A 17,235-nucleotide genomic window follows, 5' to 3' on the forward strand; every position below is an offset into this window, starting at 1 on the left:
GCCCGGCCAGCAACGCCGCATCTTCGCCGGCTTCATTGGATGCGAGCCGGCGCGCTCTCACTCACTGAGGCCTTGCAGAGTTTATGCAGCCTCGGTGCAAGTGTGTGTTTGCGTGCGTGCATGTGTGTGTGGAAAACCACTTGAGATAATCCAGCGCTTGGCTGCAGGATTGTGTACGTTTGGGAGCTGCCAGGTTTACAGAACTCTGGCCCAGTGCAACACAGCTGCGCCGCATGGGTCGCTCGCTCCCTGGCCGGCCGGTCGGAAAGGCTTCCAGACAGACTTGCCACCCCGAAGGGTTAAAATAAAAAAAGAATGCGTAAAAATGACAGCAAAATACCTCAGACCTTGTACGAGTTTGGTGTCCCACTCGCCATCGGCGAAAATCTATCATAGCGAAACACTTTATCGTTTTTCCCTCTCCCACATGTTTTCCATCGTTCAGCTTGTGAAAACACACTGTCTTCCTTGCTCACGTCTCCAAATAAGAGGTACGGCGTGCTCGAGCTCTTTGATTGATTTTATTGGTTCTATTTAAAGACCAAAACGGTCACCCGAACCATTCGGTTTTATCGAACGAAATTCCGCTGTCTCAAAGCTAATAAAGTATTGCGAAACATCCTCGATGGACTAATGCAAAGTAACATTGATTTTGTGTGTCAAAAGTCTGCAAAATAGCCGGGGCGCATCGAGTAAAACTGCGTTATATTTCCATTATACCCCGATAAGAAAGATGGCTTCCCCCATAGAGGGTGTAAATACAACCCCCACTGCAGCGTACTGTATACATTGGAAGCATACGCTTTGCTGTCTGGCATCATGGCGGCGGCCAGATAGGGAGGCGGTTGGGGGCCGTGGTGTAATATGGGGGCCGGGTTGTTGCAGGGGAGGGGGGTGGACCTTGCGCGGCAGACGATGTTGTAAAACGGGGACCCGCGGTGGGCCGCGCGTCGGTCTGGAGCGCCGTGCCGAGTCATGCAAATTCCTGCGTGGAGCTTTGGATTCTTGCTCTCCAGCTCACAGTTCTCTTTGGCCCGGGCCCAAGCCGTGGAGTGCCCCCCCCCCCCCCCCCGAGGCGAGTTCACCCGGCTCGTTGGTCCGCATCACTCGCTCGGTCGTGACAGGAGACGGGCTCGGCCATCCTTGCGGTCTCCTCGCTGTGCGCGGCCACATAGCGAGGCGTTAAGTTTGACTTGTTTTCATAGACCTCTAACTCATTTCAACGGCCGCTTTATTTGAACAGTTGGCCTTTATTTCTTACTCCAAGCCCGTAAACTGAGAATGCGGAGAAGTCCAAAAACGACAAGCACGCCCGCACCGATATTTCGGAAAACGATCGGGTTTTCGTGCAGTCATCGCGCGGCTATTTTAAGCTCTGTAAAAGTCCCGCGTCAGCCTCAGACCTTTTGCCAGACACCCGAGTCTTCTGGAGGTTCTGGATCACCGCCAGTCTCCTCGTATACTTTCTTTTTTATGAAAAGGTAATCGCCCGCAGCTCTTTCTTTGACTTTCACTCCGTCTTATCATCCTGAGAGAGGGACAGCAGCTGCGCAGTATCTTGAGAAGATCCGGAAGCGGACGCATTTCAGATGTTTGTCTGTATAGACCGATGCGTCCTGCGGCCCTTTCATTTTGGAGAGTGTGCAGTGCAAAATCACCATGCGTTATCTCACACTCTGGCTGTGTTTGGAATTGTCGACTCATTTCCTACTCCCTAGTCGCTATGTAGGGATTATTATATACCGCAGCGGCATTTATAGGTCAGGCATTGGTCAGAGGAAGAACAGTTTTTCAACATTACTCATAATTACAAAGTACCCGATCAACCTCATCTTTCCATAATAAAAAGTCAAATCACATTTATTTCTCCAGCCCTTAATCGCAAACAGTCTCAAAGTGTTTCACATGACCACAGTTGACAAATATTCACGACATCCCCTGACCTTAACCCCCAGGAGGGCAAGGAAAAACGGGGCGGGGGACAGCTCGGTAAAACCTTGAGAAGGGGCCGCAGATGGGACAATCCCCCCTCCCAGATGACCAGGTTACAATGGATGTCGAGTGGGCACCATTTGACACAATATTGCACTATTGTGCAATGTTAGTTTGATGCCTGCGGAAGAATTCGTGGAGCCCTGAAGAATGTTCAAATTGTTGTCGGGACTTCTCCGGTCCCTTTCTGGTCTCCTTCCCTTTATTGGTGGCAATTTTTGGGCCGCGGCGACAGAGTTGTATTTTAAACTAGGCATAAAACAGAACGCTTGCACAATGCACACTGTGTATTTAAAACAACCGCACAACTTTTGCTTTGGAAAGGCCGCTTGCTTAATTCTTAAACAGCATGCAAAAATGTGTCAGTCAAAGCATTGCAGCACCCCATGTGGATCAAGTAGACCTTCCACCAGGGTCTAAAGATCTATTAGAAGAAGAAGAAGAAAAAAATGGACAGTCTGAAGAAGCAGACGTCAGAAACAAAGGCCGTCATTGTTTAGTCTGGAGATGCTTCACGTTGCTGCTCCGGGGGCCCAGACGCTGCAGCTCACCTGAGCTTTGAGAGCATGGCAGCAACACAATAAGTGTCAGGCTTAGCAAAACATCATCAGTCCCCAGCTGAACATCTGCAAGCCTGCGTCATATGAGGCGGCGCGGGCCGACCTGACCGGCACTTCTCGCCCCGCGGGAGCCCCGCTTTTCGGGCTGCCCGCCAAGTGGGTCGGCTCCGCGGGTCAAAGAGGCCGCATCGCTCCCCCCGCCCCGGCTTGCTCGTGTTATCCGCCTCGCTTGAAAACTTTATGTAACGACTCCACATTTGAAGAGGGCGAATATAAACAACATTTACTGGCACGCATACAGAGGTGTCATGGAGTTTAAAGACGCAGTCGTATCCCAAACGATCCTCTCCTCTACGCGGATGACCGTTGAGAGCTTTTCCCTCAACGCCGCAAACCACTTACGAGAGAGGAGGAGATGTTACTCATAACTGGAAGACGTATAGCTCCATAAATAATGTGCGTAATGATGATATACGGTAGAAGGTGGGGACGCCGGTCAGCCTCAAATTTGTTGGGATTTACAGTCAACTTTTCCCTTAGGAGACGCAAATAGACAGACAACACTAATATTAGTACTTATTCGGAGAGGATAAAGAATATATGCCTGTGACTATTGTTATATTATGTTTCTTCATGTTTGTGTTCAATTGCCTGCGTTACGGTGTTTGAAGCCAAATCGACTTTACGAATATGCAAAGCTGTGTGATTGTTTACGATACACATCCTGTAGTACTCGTTGTTCACTTTGATAGTGAACTTGGAACAGTTCCAGTTCGTCACTATCAGTATATTCTACCTTACTGTACGATGGGCAGTTGATTAATTTTTTTTTTTTGTAGATGACATTTGAATATTTGTAACTTTGCATGTGCAAAAACAACACTATACATGTTAACGTACAGGGAGATTACTGCGTGTGGCATGGCGGCGAGTCTCTTCAGGCAGCGACTTCGGTCTGCTGACCTTGCCTTATACCAGACATCCATTTTCTACTGCTTATGCCATCCATGTCATCGTCGAGCAACTGTTTTCTGGGTGATTTATGCAGTTGCGCAAAACCATTCTTCATTTTTTTGGGCCCTTCAGATGGAGGCTAGCGCCACCCGGGTATGGACAGTTCTGCCAAATCCTCTCCTTTATTCATTTGTTTGGTTCTCCCTCCCCAGCCAAGAGTTGCGCAAGGAAGTTCGCCAGTTGAAGAAGGAGCTGAAGGCGTTGAAGCAAAGAGAAGATGGCCCTAAGCCCGCCACGGATGAAGTCAAGGAGGGTATGTGGGCCGTGTTTCTTCACTCTTATTGTTTTGTTTTGTTTTGTTTTGTTTTTTTAAATACAAGGCACATTTTAATGGTGTTTTAAAACCGCCTCCAGCAAACTCTTACCACTCTGAGAGCCGGGTGGTCCGCGCTGCATTCTCAACTAATGGTCACTAAGACTGACTTGATTGTGTCAGTTAGTTGCAGATGTCTATTGTTATCTCCTACGGGGTTCTGCATTCTTCTTCTCGCAGAAAATTACATTTGGAAAAAAACAAAAATCGGTGAATATGCAAATCTGCGGGGCCAAGCCGCGAGTATACGGGAGTCTGAGCTTTGTGCTTCCACCTCGGCTGCAGGACGGGGCTCCTTTTTTGGAGAGCTTTGTCACTTTGCTCCCGCATTTGGAACAGAAGTTAATTCCACCATGTTGGAATTGTTGCAAGTCACGGGCTGGTGGCCGCACCATGTCTGTCGGGGGTCTGTAAATTACAGCTGCACGTATTGACAAGACCGTATCCGCCATCTTAAATCACCCTCCTGCCTTCTCGCCAGACCCCCAAGCTGCTCACTTCTCTCACGGGGGGAAGCACTTTACATTGGCACTAAAATATTTGAGGGCTGCAATAAATGATTACTGTGCCACTCATTGTTCTCGAATAAGTCATTGACAAATCATCAGGCTTTTAAAGTGTCAAAAAAAAACAAAAGAAGTTACAACATCTCCTTGGCGCTCCAAACCCCAAATATTTGACTGAAGCAGCAAAATCAAGCAAAGAAGAGCTTGCGACCAAAGGAATGTTTTGTATCTTGGCGCCGCACTCGTGTTGCAAAGCTCCAGATGGGATGGACCCGACTATCGTATGTGGGCCGCAATATCGTCCGCGCTCGTGGAGGTAACCGGCAAGGTTGTTAAGAGTGAATGCAAAACGAATACATTAACGAAAATTGAAAACAACTTTTTCGTAATGTTGACATGAAATAAAAAGGAAAGTGCTGTTCACAAAAGAAACAGAAGCTAATTTAAACTACATTGTCATCGGTGTCTTTTTTGATTGATGATTGAAAGCGAGGCTGCTTCAGAGATTGGCCTTGCGTCGCTCGCCAAAAAAACAGATTGTTATCTTATAAAAGACTGGTTGCTACAACACGGAGCATCTTGATTTGTTGCCCTGGCAGAGCCCGGGTGACTGGAGAGGGCAGGAATCTAGCGCGGAAGCCCGTCAAACTTTAAGATAATCAGGAGGGACAACAGCTGGACAGGCCAATGCGAGTTCAAAGACGAGATTTTGTCTGTACACAAACAACATTTTTGTCTTGTTTCCACCAAAGAACCGTTGACAGTTCGTTTGATTTGAGGAGTTCTTTTCCTCGAAAAACATAGACATATTCAATGCTTAATATGTTGCAAATGTTCATGGTTTCTTATTTGGCCAAGCGCGTGTTGCGAGAGATGACGAACCCGGCCCGGATGCCGATGGAACACATCAGTGACACATTTTTAAGATAAGATAAGATAAGATATCCTTTATTCGTCCCACACTGGGGAAATTTACAGCCTCCAGCAGCAAGAATGTATGTAGAAAGAAGAAAGGAGAAAGAGAAAAAAAACCTGCCCTATTCTGCAATGTGTTCAGAGAGGTGACTCTGAGGCAGCCGGACGATTCATTTTCTGATTTTAAATGACATGCGGGACAAACATACGTTGGTGCAGTGTTAAAATCTTTGAGGGAATTGATTTTTGTGAAAAATATTCTTGTCTACGGACCGATAAACCATCCGCCTTGATCACAAACTTGACATTGAAGCATGCGACGGCTGCTAGCTGGCTCGCCAGACATGAAGCCGGCTTAGCTGCGGTTTCTGTTAGCTCATTTGTTTGTTAGCGCAGCAAAACACGAGCATCGCCACAGACGTCTGTCATGCGCGCCCCGCAACAAAACATCACATCACGCTGCATCTTCCGCCAGCCACACCAGACAGTCTGCTGCTCGGTGACTTCACGTCGGGACTTTCACACCAGACACCGCCGCCAGAGGTGGGGTGGAAAAAATATTCTCAGCTGCATTTAGTACACAACACTTTCTTGTTGTGTTGGACTTGCGGACGGACGGGTATATGACTCTCGAGCCAGTCAGAAAATAGTACTCATTAAAAGCTGCGCTTCCGCCAAGTTCGGTTGGCTACATGGGGCTGCCGGCTATTACTTTGTTGTACAAAGTACCAGAAATCTTAATTCTCATCTGTTTGAATAAACCAGGTGGTGACAATCTTTTCTCTCTGATCACATTATCCACATTTTCTGGCTTGCCCAGTGCGTTAGCCGAGGCTCAAGTTGTGGTGTTACGTACGGTCGGTAACACGTCGCCCGTTTGTCCAGAGACCAAAAAGCCGACCAGCGAGGCTGTCGCCGAGTATCTAGAGGAGAGGAAGAAGTACGAGGAGCGGAGGAAAGACAAGCGCAAGAGAGGCTCGGGCAGAGAGGAGCAGGTAAACAATCCCGACATCAATGCCCGACGGGTATGAACCCTGACTTTGCAGTGCAGCGGACTTTGGAAAAGAACCCCCGCGACGTTCATGTTGAATTTCCTCATCAGACGATGGAGCTGCTCAATCGTTTCAAGTCCAAGCTGTCGACGGCCATCAGCGAAGCCCCGGAGGAGGAGGAGGAGGAGGAAGAGCTGGCCGAGGACGACGACAAAGGATGGTGAGTGCCCCAATGGTGATGGCCATGAGCTATTTTGAAAATGGGCTTGGATGGGGTGCCCTTTATTGCTCTAATTAAATCAATTGGACAATTTCCAAGATGAGTGCAGTCGTGTTGGAAAAAAAAAATCTTTCACAAATGGCAAAGATTCATAAAAAGAATCTAGTCAGCCATGAAGGCAAGCGCACGCATTGAAACTGCCCAGTCAGCTCAACGATGGCATCGCTCATGACTCTAAGACCTCCGAAAAAGAGTTTCCAGACACTCATAAAGTCAGGAGGATAATGAGGTCCCGCTCATACGGAATATCTTGATCACGTGAAGCTCATCATGCTTCAATTTGGCGAAAAAGTTCAGGACGCGGGCCCAAATCGCATGTTTGTAACTGGCACCTGCTACGTTTCATCGTGCCCGAATAGAAAAAGCCGCGGCAGCGCATCCAACCTTCCACTCACTTAGAGGCGTGTCATAGTTCAGGGGGTACGTACAGTATGTGCACGCGTCAGCTCGCCGCCGCCAGGAAATGGGTCTTGACGCTCTGTTCTGCTCTCATATTCTGTTTTTCAACGCGGATCTTAAGAGCAAGTCCAGTTTGAAATGAATACCATGTGTGTGAATGAGAGATTTAGAATAACACAATCTGTTGTTGCCATTAGTCTCCAGGAGTGTGTGCGAGCGAACGATTGTTGGGGTTGGGGGGGGTGGTGGTGGTGGGGGGGGTAATGAATTTGAGAGAAGCCTTGGTTGGTAGACACCTCCGCCGCACTGCCCCCGCCAGGTATGGCAAAGACTCAGGGGGTGGTTAGCCGCGTGTTCCTGGAAAAACGGCAGTGGGAAATGTGTGCCACTGCAGGAGCTGCGCACTCAGAATGTGGGTTACAACAGGTCAGACACTGGAAGTCAAGTCTGGGACAGAGGAGGTAAACTATTCCATCTGTGTCGGCGCAAAGACCCTCCACCCCCCACCCCCCAGGCCCCCCCTCGCCCTGCTGCCTCGACTTTTACGAAACCCACCTCCCCACCCCGCCAGAGAGAACAAGGCCAGAAAAATAAACAGCAGAGGCTTCTGTAGCTTTGCATCACATCCTGCGTCTCGCCGTAACCCCTTTCTCACAGACGTCCAGAAGACGCAGTCGAGTGGCTGTTGTGTGGAAAATGGAGCCCTTTGAAAATGGACCCCGGGGTAAATATCTTGCTGCGGGTTTTAGAAATCTGCCACATTTCGCCTTAAGGTTAATCAGGGTTAAGCTTCTAATGGTAACTGTGGCAGCCAGAAATGATTTTTCATTGATGCTTATATTTGTTCATATTTTATCATTATGAACACTTCAGGGTCGAACTGGGCAGCAGTCCATATTCTGTGCGGGTCTTTTTGCCCAAGTTCCTGCAACCTAGTGACCTCACATTTACCTTATACACAAAATCCAGATAAGCGGGTGAAACTTTGACTTCACTTTACCCGGTGAAAAAAGTTATTGTATTCAAACCCCCAATATTTTTTCTCTGGACCAATAAAAGTGGCACTAACAGTATCTACAGTCAGTTGAGTCATGAATTCTGGCCCACCTCATAGTTGCTAAATTAGCCATCTCAACTAGCTAGCCCTCCCGGTACAATTGATGCGAAGAAATCAATGACCCGGCAAACTCATTGAGCCGCTCTCCCATCTCCACCGCATCCAGGCTCGGCCACGTGCTGCAGTTTGACGAGCAGTCCCGCAAGGTCAAAGACGCTAACATGCAGGACGAGGACACCTTTGAGATCTATGACCCGCGGAACCCCGTCAACAAGCGGCGGCGGGAGGAGAGCAAAAAGATCATGAAGGAGAAGAAAGCTAAGAGGTGAGCTCGTGGGGGGGGGGGGGGGTGACGGGTGGTCTGTGGCTTCGAAAACTCGGGTCCTGTTCGAACCAGACCCTTCTTTATTAAACGGTTTCCAAACAAATCGATTCAGGGGGCCGACTGTATTGTGACCGGAGTGGGACACTTGTGGACAGTCGCTTATGAGTCATTTGTGATGTTTTTGTGATGAGCGGGTTGACAATAAACTGGATCGACTAGTGATTGATTACAGACTAATTATTAGTTTTTGCCCTTTTCTCTTGCTTGTGGTCTTTGTACAGTGACCCCCCCACTGTATGGACTGGAACACACATATATATACTGTAAATATATCCCTGCAATAAATGGTATTCACTGTACTGTACTTCAAAACAAATGTTGAACGAGTCCTTGTAATGCAGCAGATAAAGCAATGTCCCGATTCAGAGCTCCAAGATGTCAAAGCAAACACTTTGGTGGTTTTGGGCGCGTATGACCAGAAGCTGCATTTGGCAAGCACGCCAATTTTTTTTTTTTTTTTTTTTAACCGCACTTCTGGGATTAAGCTTAAACATGCATGTGGAACAGGAAGCAGAGTTAATGTTACATGAGCCGCCACTAATCTAAAACAGGTGTCACCGCGGCACCAATGTGCAAGCCGGGATGTCATGGGACACGCCCGCCTACAAGGTGTGACTTGACATGACATTCGGATGGATCAATCACATAATCAATGCCCACCAGTATTCATGATGACCGCTACCTTGCACAATAGCAAGATATTGGACACTGTACACACAAAGTCGGGAAAGTTGAAGTAATACAGTGTTGGATGTTGAAGTGATGAACATTTAGCAATCTAACTTAATTTTAGATTGTTGCTCCCACCGCTTATTAATGATAACCGCCTCCTCACACAAAAGCAACAAACAGAACTTGAACTCCTGTAAAGCATAAAGTCACGTTGTTGCGGTCATGCAGTGTTGTATCATGAGGCAAAGTTTTTCCCAAAGTGACTGTGAACGTGAGCATTGGGTGTTGTTAGCCACCTAGCGACTTGCTGTGAGTAAAGTGGGTCAGCAATTCAAGAAGTAGGTCACTTGTTTGCTATCAGGGAGGGGGAACCCCCTCCCCCTCACTCCCTCCCCTAATATTCTCACCTCTGTGGTCTTAATTGCAAGCAAGTCTCTCCAGACTGTGCTGGCTATGTGAGAAGACGCAGGCGTGAAGACGGAAGGTTCCGGAAGGGTCCATATGCTGTCGGTGGACCTGAGGGCTCAAAGGCCTCTTGCGACAACACGTGACCTGGTTGCCAGCCAACATGTTTTGTTGAAAATGCAAGTGTGCCGTGACTTAAGCAAAATTGCTTTGGGCATATTGGCCATTTTTTGTGGCCCAAGTCCCAGGTATAAACAATCGAGCTTCAGGATGGCCTGAGCGCTTTGTTCTTGGGACTGCCACTTGGTTCCCCCTGTGGATTATTCCGCTCAACCTTTGACTCATTCATTTGAGCCAACAAAATGAATAAAATCAAGGTTGATGAAGAACGCTAGCTTTTCAATCCAGGGGCTTCAAGGTTGCCATCATAGCCAAGATTGGACATCCTCATGGATGTCCTGAATGAAGGACACAAACACTGTCCAAGTGGGACAGGAGCGGCAGGTCAATGAAAGCCTTCATTACCATTTCTCCTCATTAGCCGCCCGTCGTTTCCAGGAGGAGACGCTCGTAATTCACCCCTGATGGATTTAGTGCTCTTCTCTCCTCGCTTGCTCAGAAGGACCTTCGAACCAAAACGGCACCGCTGTTTTTTCTCCGCTCTCTCGGCCTAAGTGATTGACTATCGATTCTTTATGAATGTAATCCACTTACCTGGAGCCTGTAGAGGTGACACAGCAATCAGCAGAAGCTCGGAACCGAGACCACGCAAATTTTACCGAGCATTGTATGTAGTTCATTGGTCAGTAGCTTAGTCGGCCAGGAGGCGGGGGTTCAGGGACGAGCAGGTTTCAGACTTGGACCGTGTTAATACAGTATGAGATTGCTTTTCAATAGTAAGCGGCGTCGGCTCTTGCTTCACAGCTACTATTGCCGACCGCATACGTCACAAGAGCTCTTGTACCAAAATCCTCCAGTTTCTGAAGTCGTTGCAGCCGCAAACGTTCTCTTCACATTTTTGACATCTTCCCGAACCCTCCCAGTGGGAACTTTCCCCTCCGAGGCTTTCATCTGGGCGCCGGCAGTCCTCTATGGACATCAGCTGCGGGAAAGAACTTTGGCAGGGCTTACTTGCACCGAGCCCCAAGCAGACCTCAGCAGATAGCAGGTGCCGGAGCCGCCACCTTCCTATTCCGGGCCAGCATTCCCGTCTGTCGGTCTGCCCACCCCCTTGCCCCCTCGGACCCTACCCGAATGGCATGCTCTGTGTCAGAGTACACCATCTGGAGCTCCTCATCCTGCTGTGCTTTGCTAAAGCGCTAAAGTGTCCACAACACTCGGGAGTTTTCATCGCCCAAAGCTTGATTGTAGACAGAGCCGCGCTTGGCTCTGATGATTAGTGCCTTGTTGGTGTTCTTGTTGTTAGCGTGTCGGCGCATTCAAGCGAAGAGCAGACTAAAGCCGCGATTCCCAATTAGCGAACTGCGGGAAATGATCCCATTTGACTTAAGTTGTTACAAAATTATTAACCCTTGTCACCGAAACATTTGCAATGGCATATTAGTGTGACGTTTTTGTTGTGGCGGTGTGCGGTGACATTTTTCTCATGTAAAACGGCCTCAACAAAGGACGGGAAGCACTGTACTAATGAACTTCCACGGCGGGACCTAAAACACCAGCATCCCCCCCCTTATCGGCCTTGTTACTTTGTGTCTGTGCTTCAAAGTTCAGTCCACAGATTTTGTTTTGTCAGGAGAAAGTTCATCGCAACCTCTAATAAAGAAAGGGTGGGGGAGAGAGGAAGAAAACTTGAATTCTATCAGCTTTTTTCCCCCAGTTGTGCTACCATGTAGGGTGCGGACCACCTCATGAAATAAGGATGGTGTTCTGAACATCATGACATTTCAAGTCAAGGACTGAGTTTTATCATTCAAGAAATGGGGGATAAAGGTACTCGCGAATAATTGGTCAGAAAATGTCTAAATGACTCCCACCTCTGGGAGGTGGAATCAGAGGGATAGCAGTGGAAAGCCAGGACCGGCGTGTGTGTGTGAAATTTAACACCCAACATTGCCTTCTTGTGTCGTGTTGAAAGCCATTGTCGCTGTCCCACGAGTACTTATTTAGCTCGCACCAGGCTGCGCGCCATTGCTTCATTGTGTGAAAGTGCACACAAATCAGGTCGCCGCGTCGGTGGGCTCTGTGTGAAAAGCGCCAGCGGAGAAATCCCGGCTCGCTCACACGGTTGCATCTTCAGCCCCTATCACAGTGCCTTCTCCAACTGGCACAACATTAGTGTCGGCGTTGCTGGCATTTGAGCGCCACAAATACTCACACAGTTGTCTCTTTGAAAAAAAAAACTGCTCATTTTATTGTATCTGACTTTTTGTTTTTTAAAAATGTATCATTAGGGCTGCATCGCTGTATTTACCCCCCCAGATGCTAAAATGTCAGTCGCATGCAGTGAAAATAGAAGTAACTGTGAGGCAATGCAATAAATTTGCATCTCATTTACATTTTGAGGAAGGGGGGGGGGATTTGTCACAATGTAACAACATCAACACTGAATATAAAATATACACGACTCATCACATGATACTTTTCATTGTCTTTTTAGTATGTGAGCAATGTAACATTCAAATAGTTCACAGCAACGAGTACCTTTTTCTTTCTTTTTTTTTTTTGAGTCTGAGCGCTTTGAATCCAAACGCTCTCCCGCTGTCCTTTTTCCACATCTCTTGACGGCCTCCTTCAAGGAATGACGTTGATGTTTGCTACCAAAAAGTAGCAGCAGCAGCAACAACAATAACAAAGAATCCGATATGAAGTTTCGCTTTCCTGAGCCAGCAGTAATGGCTTGTTAGTGATGGGATGCAAATGTCCTGTCATTTTTTTTTGTTTTGTTTTGTTTTGTTTTTGCCATACAATACTCCAACAAATACATTCCCAGTGTGAGGTACAACAAACAACATGACAAGAACACGACCAGCATTTACCATGATTAGCACCACAAGCACCATATTGAACTTTTTTTTTTTTTTTTGCGTTTTTGTTCTCATTGGCTGGAGGAACTGAAAACAGCCACAGATATTCAACATATGGGACGCATATTCCGTGCCCCATCAAACCGGAAGGGAGGAAGCCCCCAATAAAACAAACAAACCAAAAAAAATAATAAAAAAATCAAAGTTTCAGAATCATTGCGATAAAGTCTCATGATCTCTTTTTAGATGCCAATTTGTCGAGAGTATCGATCACAAGTCTTGCGTGCAGATTTGCTGGCTGAATGTTGGCAAGCAGGGCACCCTTGTGGTCGGTGGGCGTCGGTGGAGGGGGACAGAAAATGGCTGCGTTCAAATCAGCTGCTAGTGAATGACTAAGGTACTGTAATGCCCTCACATGTGGGCAAGGGGAGCTATTTGGTATGGATGACTGCTGATCCTTGACTAACACGTTTTCATTCAATTACTCTTAATTTCTTGGTCATTTCCAAAATGCAATATTGCTTTTTTTTCCCTTTGTTTGGTGGCGTGCCTTGAGATTTTTTTTCTAATGTAAAATATGTGCCGTGGCTTCGTAAAGATTGGGGAAACACTGCATGGCATTACGTCAGGCTTTTGTTCGATGACGCGTATTCACTTCCAAGATAGTAGGCTACAATGTGACTCTTGGATAATAAATACACAATTACGCTGATGATCGAGGGCGGGGCTTGCTTGGCGCTGTCGTATATCCTTGGCTGTTCGGTATTTTACACCCCCCCCCAAAAAAAAGTGCAGCCAAGCCAAAGGTCTGCCCGTCGACAGCGTTTCTCGCCTGTCCATCCATCCGTCCTCTGTCAGCCAGGTGTCCAGCACTTTGGATCAAACAGCAACTCGGAGGAAGACGCCACAATGATACGGGGAATTATTATTATAATAAAATAACATCACCAACCGATCCTCCTCCGAGCTCCACTTCACAGAAGTGAACAGTTTTTGTGTCAGCTTGTTCGGCTGAGCAGTGGTTGGGCTCCGCGAAAGGTCGACTTCTCGTTTTGGGTGCTGCGGAGTCGTCGTCGGTGTTGGCACTCCTTTCCGGGCTCGCGGGCCTCCCATCTTTGCGTCGGGCTCAGTGGCCCTGACACGTCTTGCAGCACATCTGACGGAAGTAGGCCCGACTGCAGAACTTGAACTTGAGTACTAGTGGGCAGTAGGCCACTTTGTTGACATCTTTGCACTCTGCGCAGACAAAACGACAACGGGTCAGAACGTTGCAATTGAATACAAATTGGAAGTGCTAAGTGATATTTGCGCCCTAGATTCTTGTGCAATTCAGTCATTTGGGCCGTGTTTCTTGGTTGCATTGCTTCCAGTACGTGGATGTTGGATTTATTTATTTTTGTGCACTCTGATTTCATACGAATGTGATCTACTCAGCTTTCAGACATATGACAATAACTTCATCTTATTGTTTTGATGACTCACACTGACGGATGACGCGATACGTCACATATGTGTTCCACTTGTGGTGGTAATATGACTTTACACCGCATTTCCCCCAAAATATTGGTAACTACTGTAAGCGAGAACCGTACAATGCATCACTATAGCCGGTTGTACTGATAAGCGGTACTGATGCCATACTTTGTTAGGATAGCGCCATCTGTCTATTAGTGTGGATGATGTAGCAAGAGAGACAACGCCATGTCTCAAAGTTGATATTTGTTGCATTGATAATATTGAGATTTGCTCCGGCTGCATCACTAATGTACCATAAGAGATAGCAAAACGCCACATCTGGTCTTGTTGTATCTCTAACAGAGCGTACGACTTCACCCGTGAGCCGATTGAAACAGTCGAGGTCTAAAAATAACTTGAAGAACAGCATGCCGCAGTGACTCACGCGTAATTGTAATACTTATGCGGCAAAAACCTCCCTCGGGGAACACGGCAGCTCGACTTGGATGCCGAGGCGAAGACCGAGAAGGATTCTGGCCCGCTCGGCTCTCCGGGCTCGCTGCCACGACTCGCACGCACACAGCGAGCGCACCGCGGCTCCAAATGCCTTATCGTGATCCTAGTGTCTTCCCTTATTAGGTTTGGGCCCCCCACCTGGGCCGGGCCCAATGAGACCAGACGTTGCCTCACCGCCGTCCGTGAAGCGACAATTAGCCCGCGGCTAATCCCATTAACTGGCCTGCTCACGTCGCTCACGTTTTCCATGCAAGCTCCACTGACCGTGTCGTACCACAAAAAAAATAATGATTAAAAAGTACAAGTGTAACACTGTCATGAAAGTCAAACAAAATAGACTCTGTTAAACTATAAATGCATTCATTTATGCGCTGTTTATTATTTAATTCAACTATTATAGGATAGGAAAAATATGAGATGAACACATGAAAATGTGTTGACATATTATGAAAATAAACTAATTTAAAAATACAAATGTCTGAATTTAAATCACAGATTTCAGAACAAAAATGCAAAGTGTACTATATATATATATATATTTTTCATTTTAGAAAGGACACATCATTGTGTATTCCAGGATTATTATTATTTTTTTGTGGTACAAATTTGAAAAGCTACTTTTCCTTTTTATTTTCTCAACACACGCGACCCGCGCATCTTACCGTCGCCATTGGAGATGGGCGTGGCGTCGCACTTGCTCTCGCACTGCTGCATGGCGCTGGGCCGTAGGGCGTCGGCGCACTCGCTGGATGGCTGCCCCGTGTAGGATAGGCACTGCACTGTACGCATCTGCTGGCCCAGGCCGCACTGCGCTGAGCACTGCAAGAAGGGGGGTGGGGGTGGGGTAAAAGAAAAATAAAATAAACCACATGCGCGCACACACACACACACGTGCAGAAACGTACCTGCCCCCATTCGCCGGGGATCCAGCGCGCAGGAGGACAGCGGCCGATGCTGCAGCGAATTCGAACCGGCGGCTTGTTCTGGCTCGGACAGTGGGCGGGCGGGAAGGTTTTGCTCAGGTCGCTGCTCTTGCACAAGGCGATGCGATGCTTGAAGCCGGGCCCGCATTTGGGCGTACACTAAAAACACAACAAGTGCCGCAAATCGGTTCTCCTCCTCCATGTTTTTTTTTTCTTCAAAATTTCCATGCAGTATTACTTAGGTGCGTCGTTTTTTCCCCTACATCGTATGCATTGTTTGCAAATTTTGTAATCAGTCTCTTTTTTTGTTGTTGTTGACATTTTTGGATTGTTAATGCCAATTGAAAAGGGAAACCGTATTTGTTAGGACGTGAGCTATGGCCGACACTTTACCTCAGACCAGTCCAAAGTGACCCACTTAGGTGGGCAGGACTGGTTGTTACAGGCCTCTTGCTCAATGGGTCTGTGGGTGAGACAGTGAGTGTCCTCCAGGGTCTCCTCTTGGGCCGGCCCGATCTTCCTGATGCACAGGACCGTCCTGGTCCGGAGGCCGCCGTCGCACGTCTTAGCACATTGGGACCAGTCCCCAATGAACCACCTGGTAGGGCGCAGCAATACAAAGACTCAAAAAAAAAAATGCTACATTGCAGACGCAACTGTTGCTGCATCATTTGACTGTGTGGCTGATATGACATCATCATCCACGCGCAATTGCCAGCCCATAAAAGACCCGGCAAAGAGCTTGTAGGCCGAGGAGTGCATCCAGACGAGCAATACGCACGCTCTTAAGCACAGAAAAAAAAAAAACAACGGTCTGCTGGCGTCACGCTTCGCACCACTTGGCTGCCGTGTCGCCCCCGCACCTGCGCGCACGCTAATGCCAAGAGCATCAAACGCAGGTGGTCGCTCTCCAGGCTGCGTATTATTGCCGCCGGGTGAGCGCGCGGAAAGTTGTAAATCTGCTTGCTTTATTATTTTCCTCCACACACTTTTTTAAGGGCAAAAGCCAACTGATATCACTTTTACGGAACGTTCCAGAGTTTATTTGAGGACGGGGTATTCCATTTTGCTTGCGATTCTGCTGTTTTCTTTTTGGGGGGGGGGGTTCTTAAAGATCGCAAATTTTCACCGATGGTTAGCGATGAGTTTTCAAGCACGTTTTGACATACTCAGGAGGGCAGGGCTCGCTATTGCAGTCCCGCTGCTTGTCGGGGGGCTTGCTGTCCGGGTCGCAGTAGCTGTTCTGGACCACCGAGTTGTCGTCCAGTCGCTTGCACACCACCTCCTGCTTCTGGGAGCCTGACGACGACGAAGGGTGGGGCAAGACAGATGGATCGCTTTGAGGATAAGCGATATAGGAAGTGGAAATACCGCAACGAAATACAAAATGGTACTATGGTGGACGGGTGGATTAAAAAATTTTTTTCTTTGAAATCAAGATTGCAGAATGCCCACTTGCCTCCCGCGCATGTCGCTGAACACTCGGACCAGGGCAGGTGGTACCAGGAGAAGCCCACCTCGTTGTCGCCACTTCCCGTGCGCTGAATAGGCACGTTGAACCTGTAGCGGATGCCCTGGTTTTGTTCCTGGAGGAGGATCTGTGACGGACGCGGAGAGAAAATTTGGTTTCCGCCGAGCCGCATGGTCACTTGAACCGATTGGCTTAAGTTGTTACCATGACAATCAGGTTCTCTGTAGTTGCCCCGAGGGCCTCTAAAGACTCGGGTTCATCGGTGGGCCTCTTGTAGTGGAAGGCGGTGCCGGCGATGTCGAACTTTCTTGGCCAGTCGATGGTCCACGCGCCGTTGATGTAATAGTCGGCTCCCTCGGATTTCAAAGCTGGACGGAAAGGGCGAATAGTGACGGT

At 47.9% G+C, this 17,235-nt stretch overlaps 2 protein-coding genes across 7 annotated transcripts in view; one reads left to right on the forward strand and one right to left on the reverse strand.

The window, feature by feature from the left end:
* The window catches only part of cwc27 (CWC27 spliceosome associated cyclophilin), a 47,287-nt gene that overhangs the window by 4,743 nt on the left and 25,309 nt on the right, over positions 1-17,235 (forward strand). For 4 of the 5 annotated variants that reach the window (XM_052051846.1, XM_052051847.1, XM_052051849.1 and 1 more), the window contains exons 11-14: positions 3,719-3,819; positions 6,186-6,295; positions 6,403-6,512; positions 8,195-8,353. In XM_052051846.1, coding sequence (XP_051907806.1) covers positions 3,719-3,819; positions 6,186-6,295; positions 6,403-6,512; positions 8,195-8,353 — 480 coding nt within the window. Of the gene's footprint in view, positions 1-3,718; positions 3,820-6,185; positions 6,296-6,402; positions 6,513-8,194; positions 8,591-17,235 lie in introns of those variants that run through there. The other variant, XM_052051851.1, reaches the window with a different exon arrangement.
* adamts6 (ADAM metallopeptidase with thrombospondin type 1 motif, 6) overlaps positions 12,153-17,235 on the reverse strand; it is a 28,883-nt gene continuing 23,800 nt past the window's right edge. The window contains exons 18-24 of one of the 2 annotated variants that reach the window (XM_052051841.1): positions 17,044-17,207; positions 16,828-16,966; positions 16,538-16,667; positions 15,762-15,966; positions 15,351-15,527; positions 15,108-15,264; positions 12,153-13,710 (exon numbers count right to left, since the gene is read on the reverse strand). In XM_052051841.1, the coding sequence (XP_051907801.1) occupies positions 13,601-13,710; positions 15,108-15,264; positions 15,351-15,527; positions 15,762-15,966; positions 16,538-16,667; positions 16,828-16,966; positions 17,044-17,207 (1,082 nt within the window). In that variant the 3' untranslated portion in view covers positions 12,153-13,600. Of the gene's footprint in view, positions 13,711-15,107; positions 15,265-15,350; positions 15,528-15,761; positions 15,967-16,537; positions 16,967-17,043; positions 17,208-17,235 lie in introns of those variants that run through there. The other variant, XM_052051840.1, reaches the window with a different exon arrangement.

Source organism: Hippocampus zosterae, chromosome 18, assembly GCF_025434085.1.
Source record: "Hippocampus zosterae strain Florida chromosome 18, ASM2543408v3, whole genome shotgun sequence".
Classification (NCBI taxonomy): domain Eukaryota; kingdom Metazoa; phylum Chordata; class Actinopteri; order Syngnathiformes; family Syngnathidae; genus Hippocampus; species Hippocampus zosterae.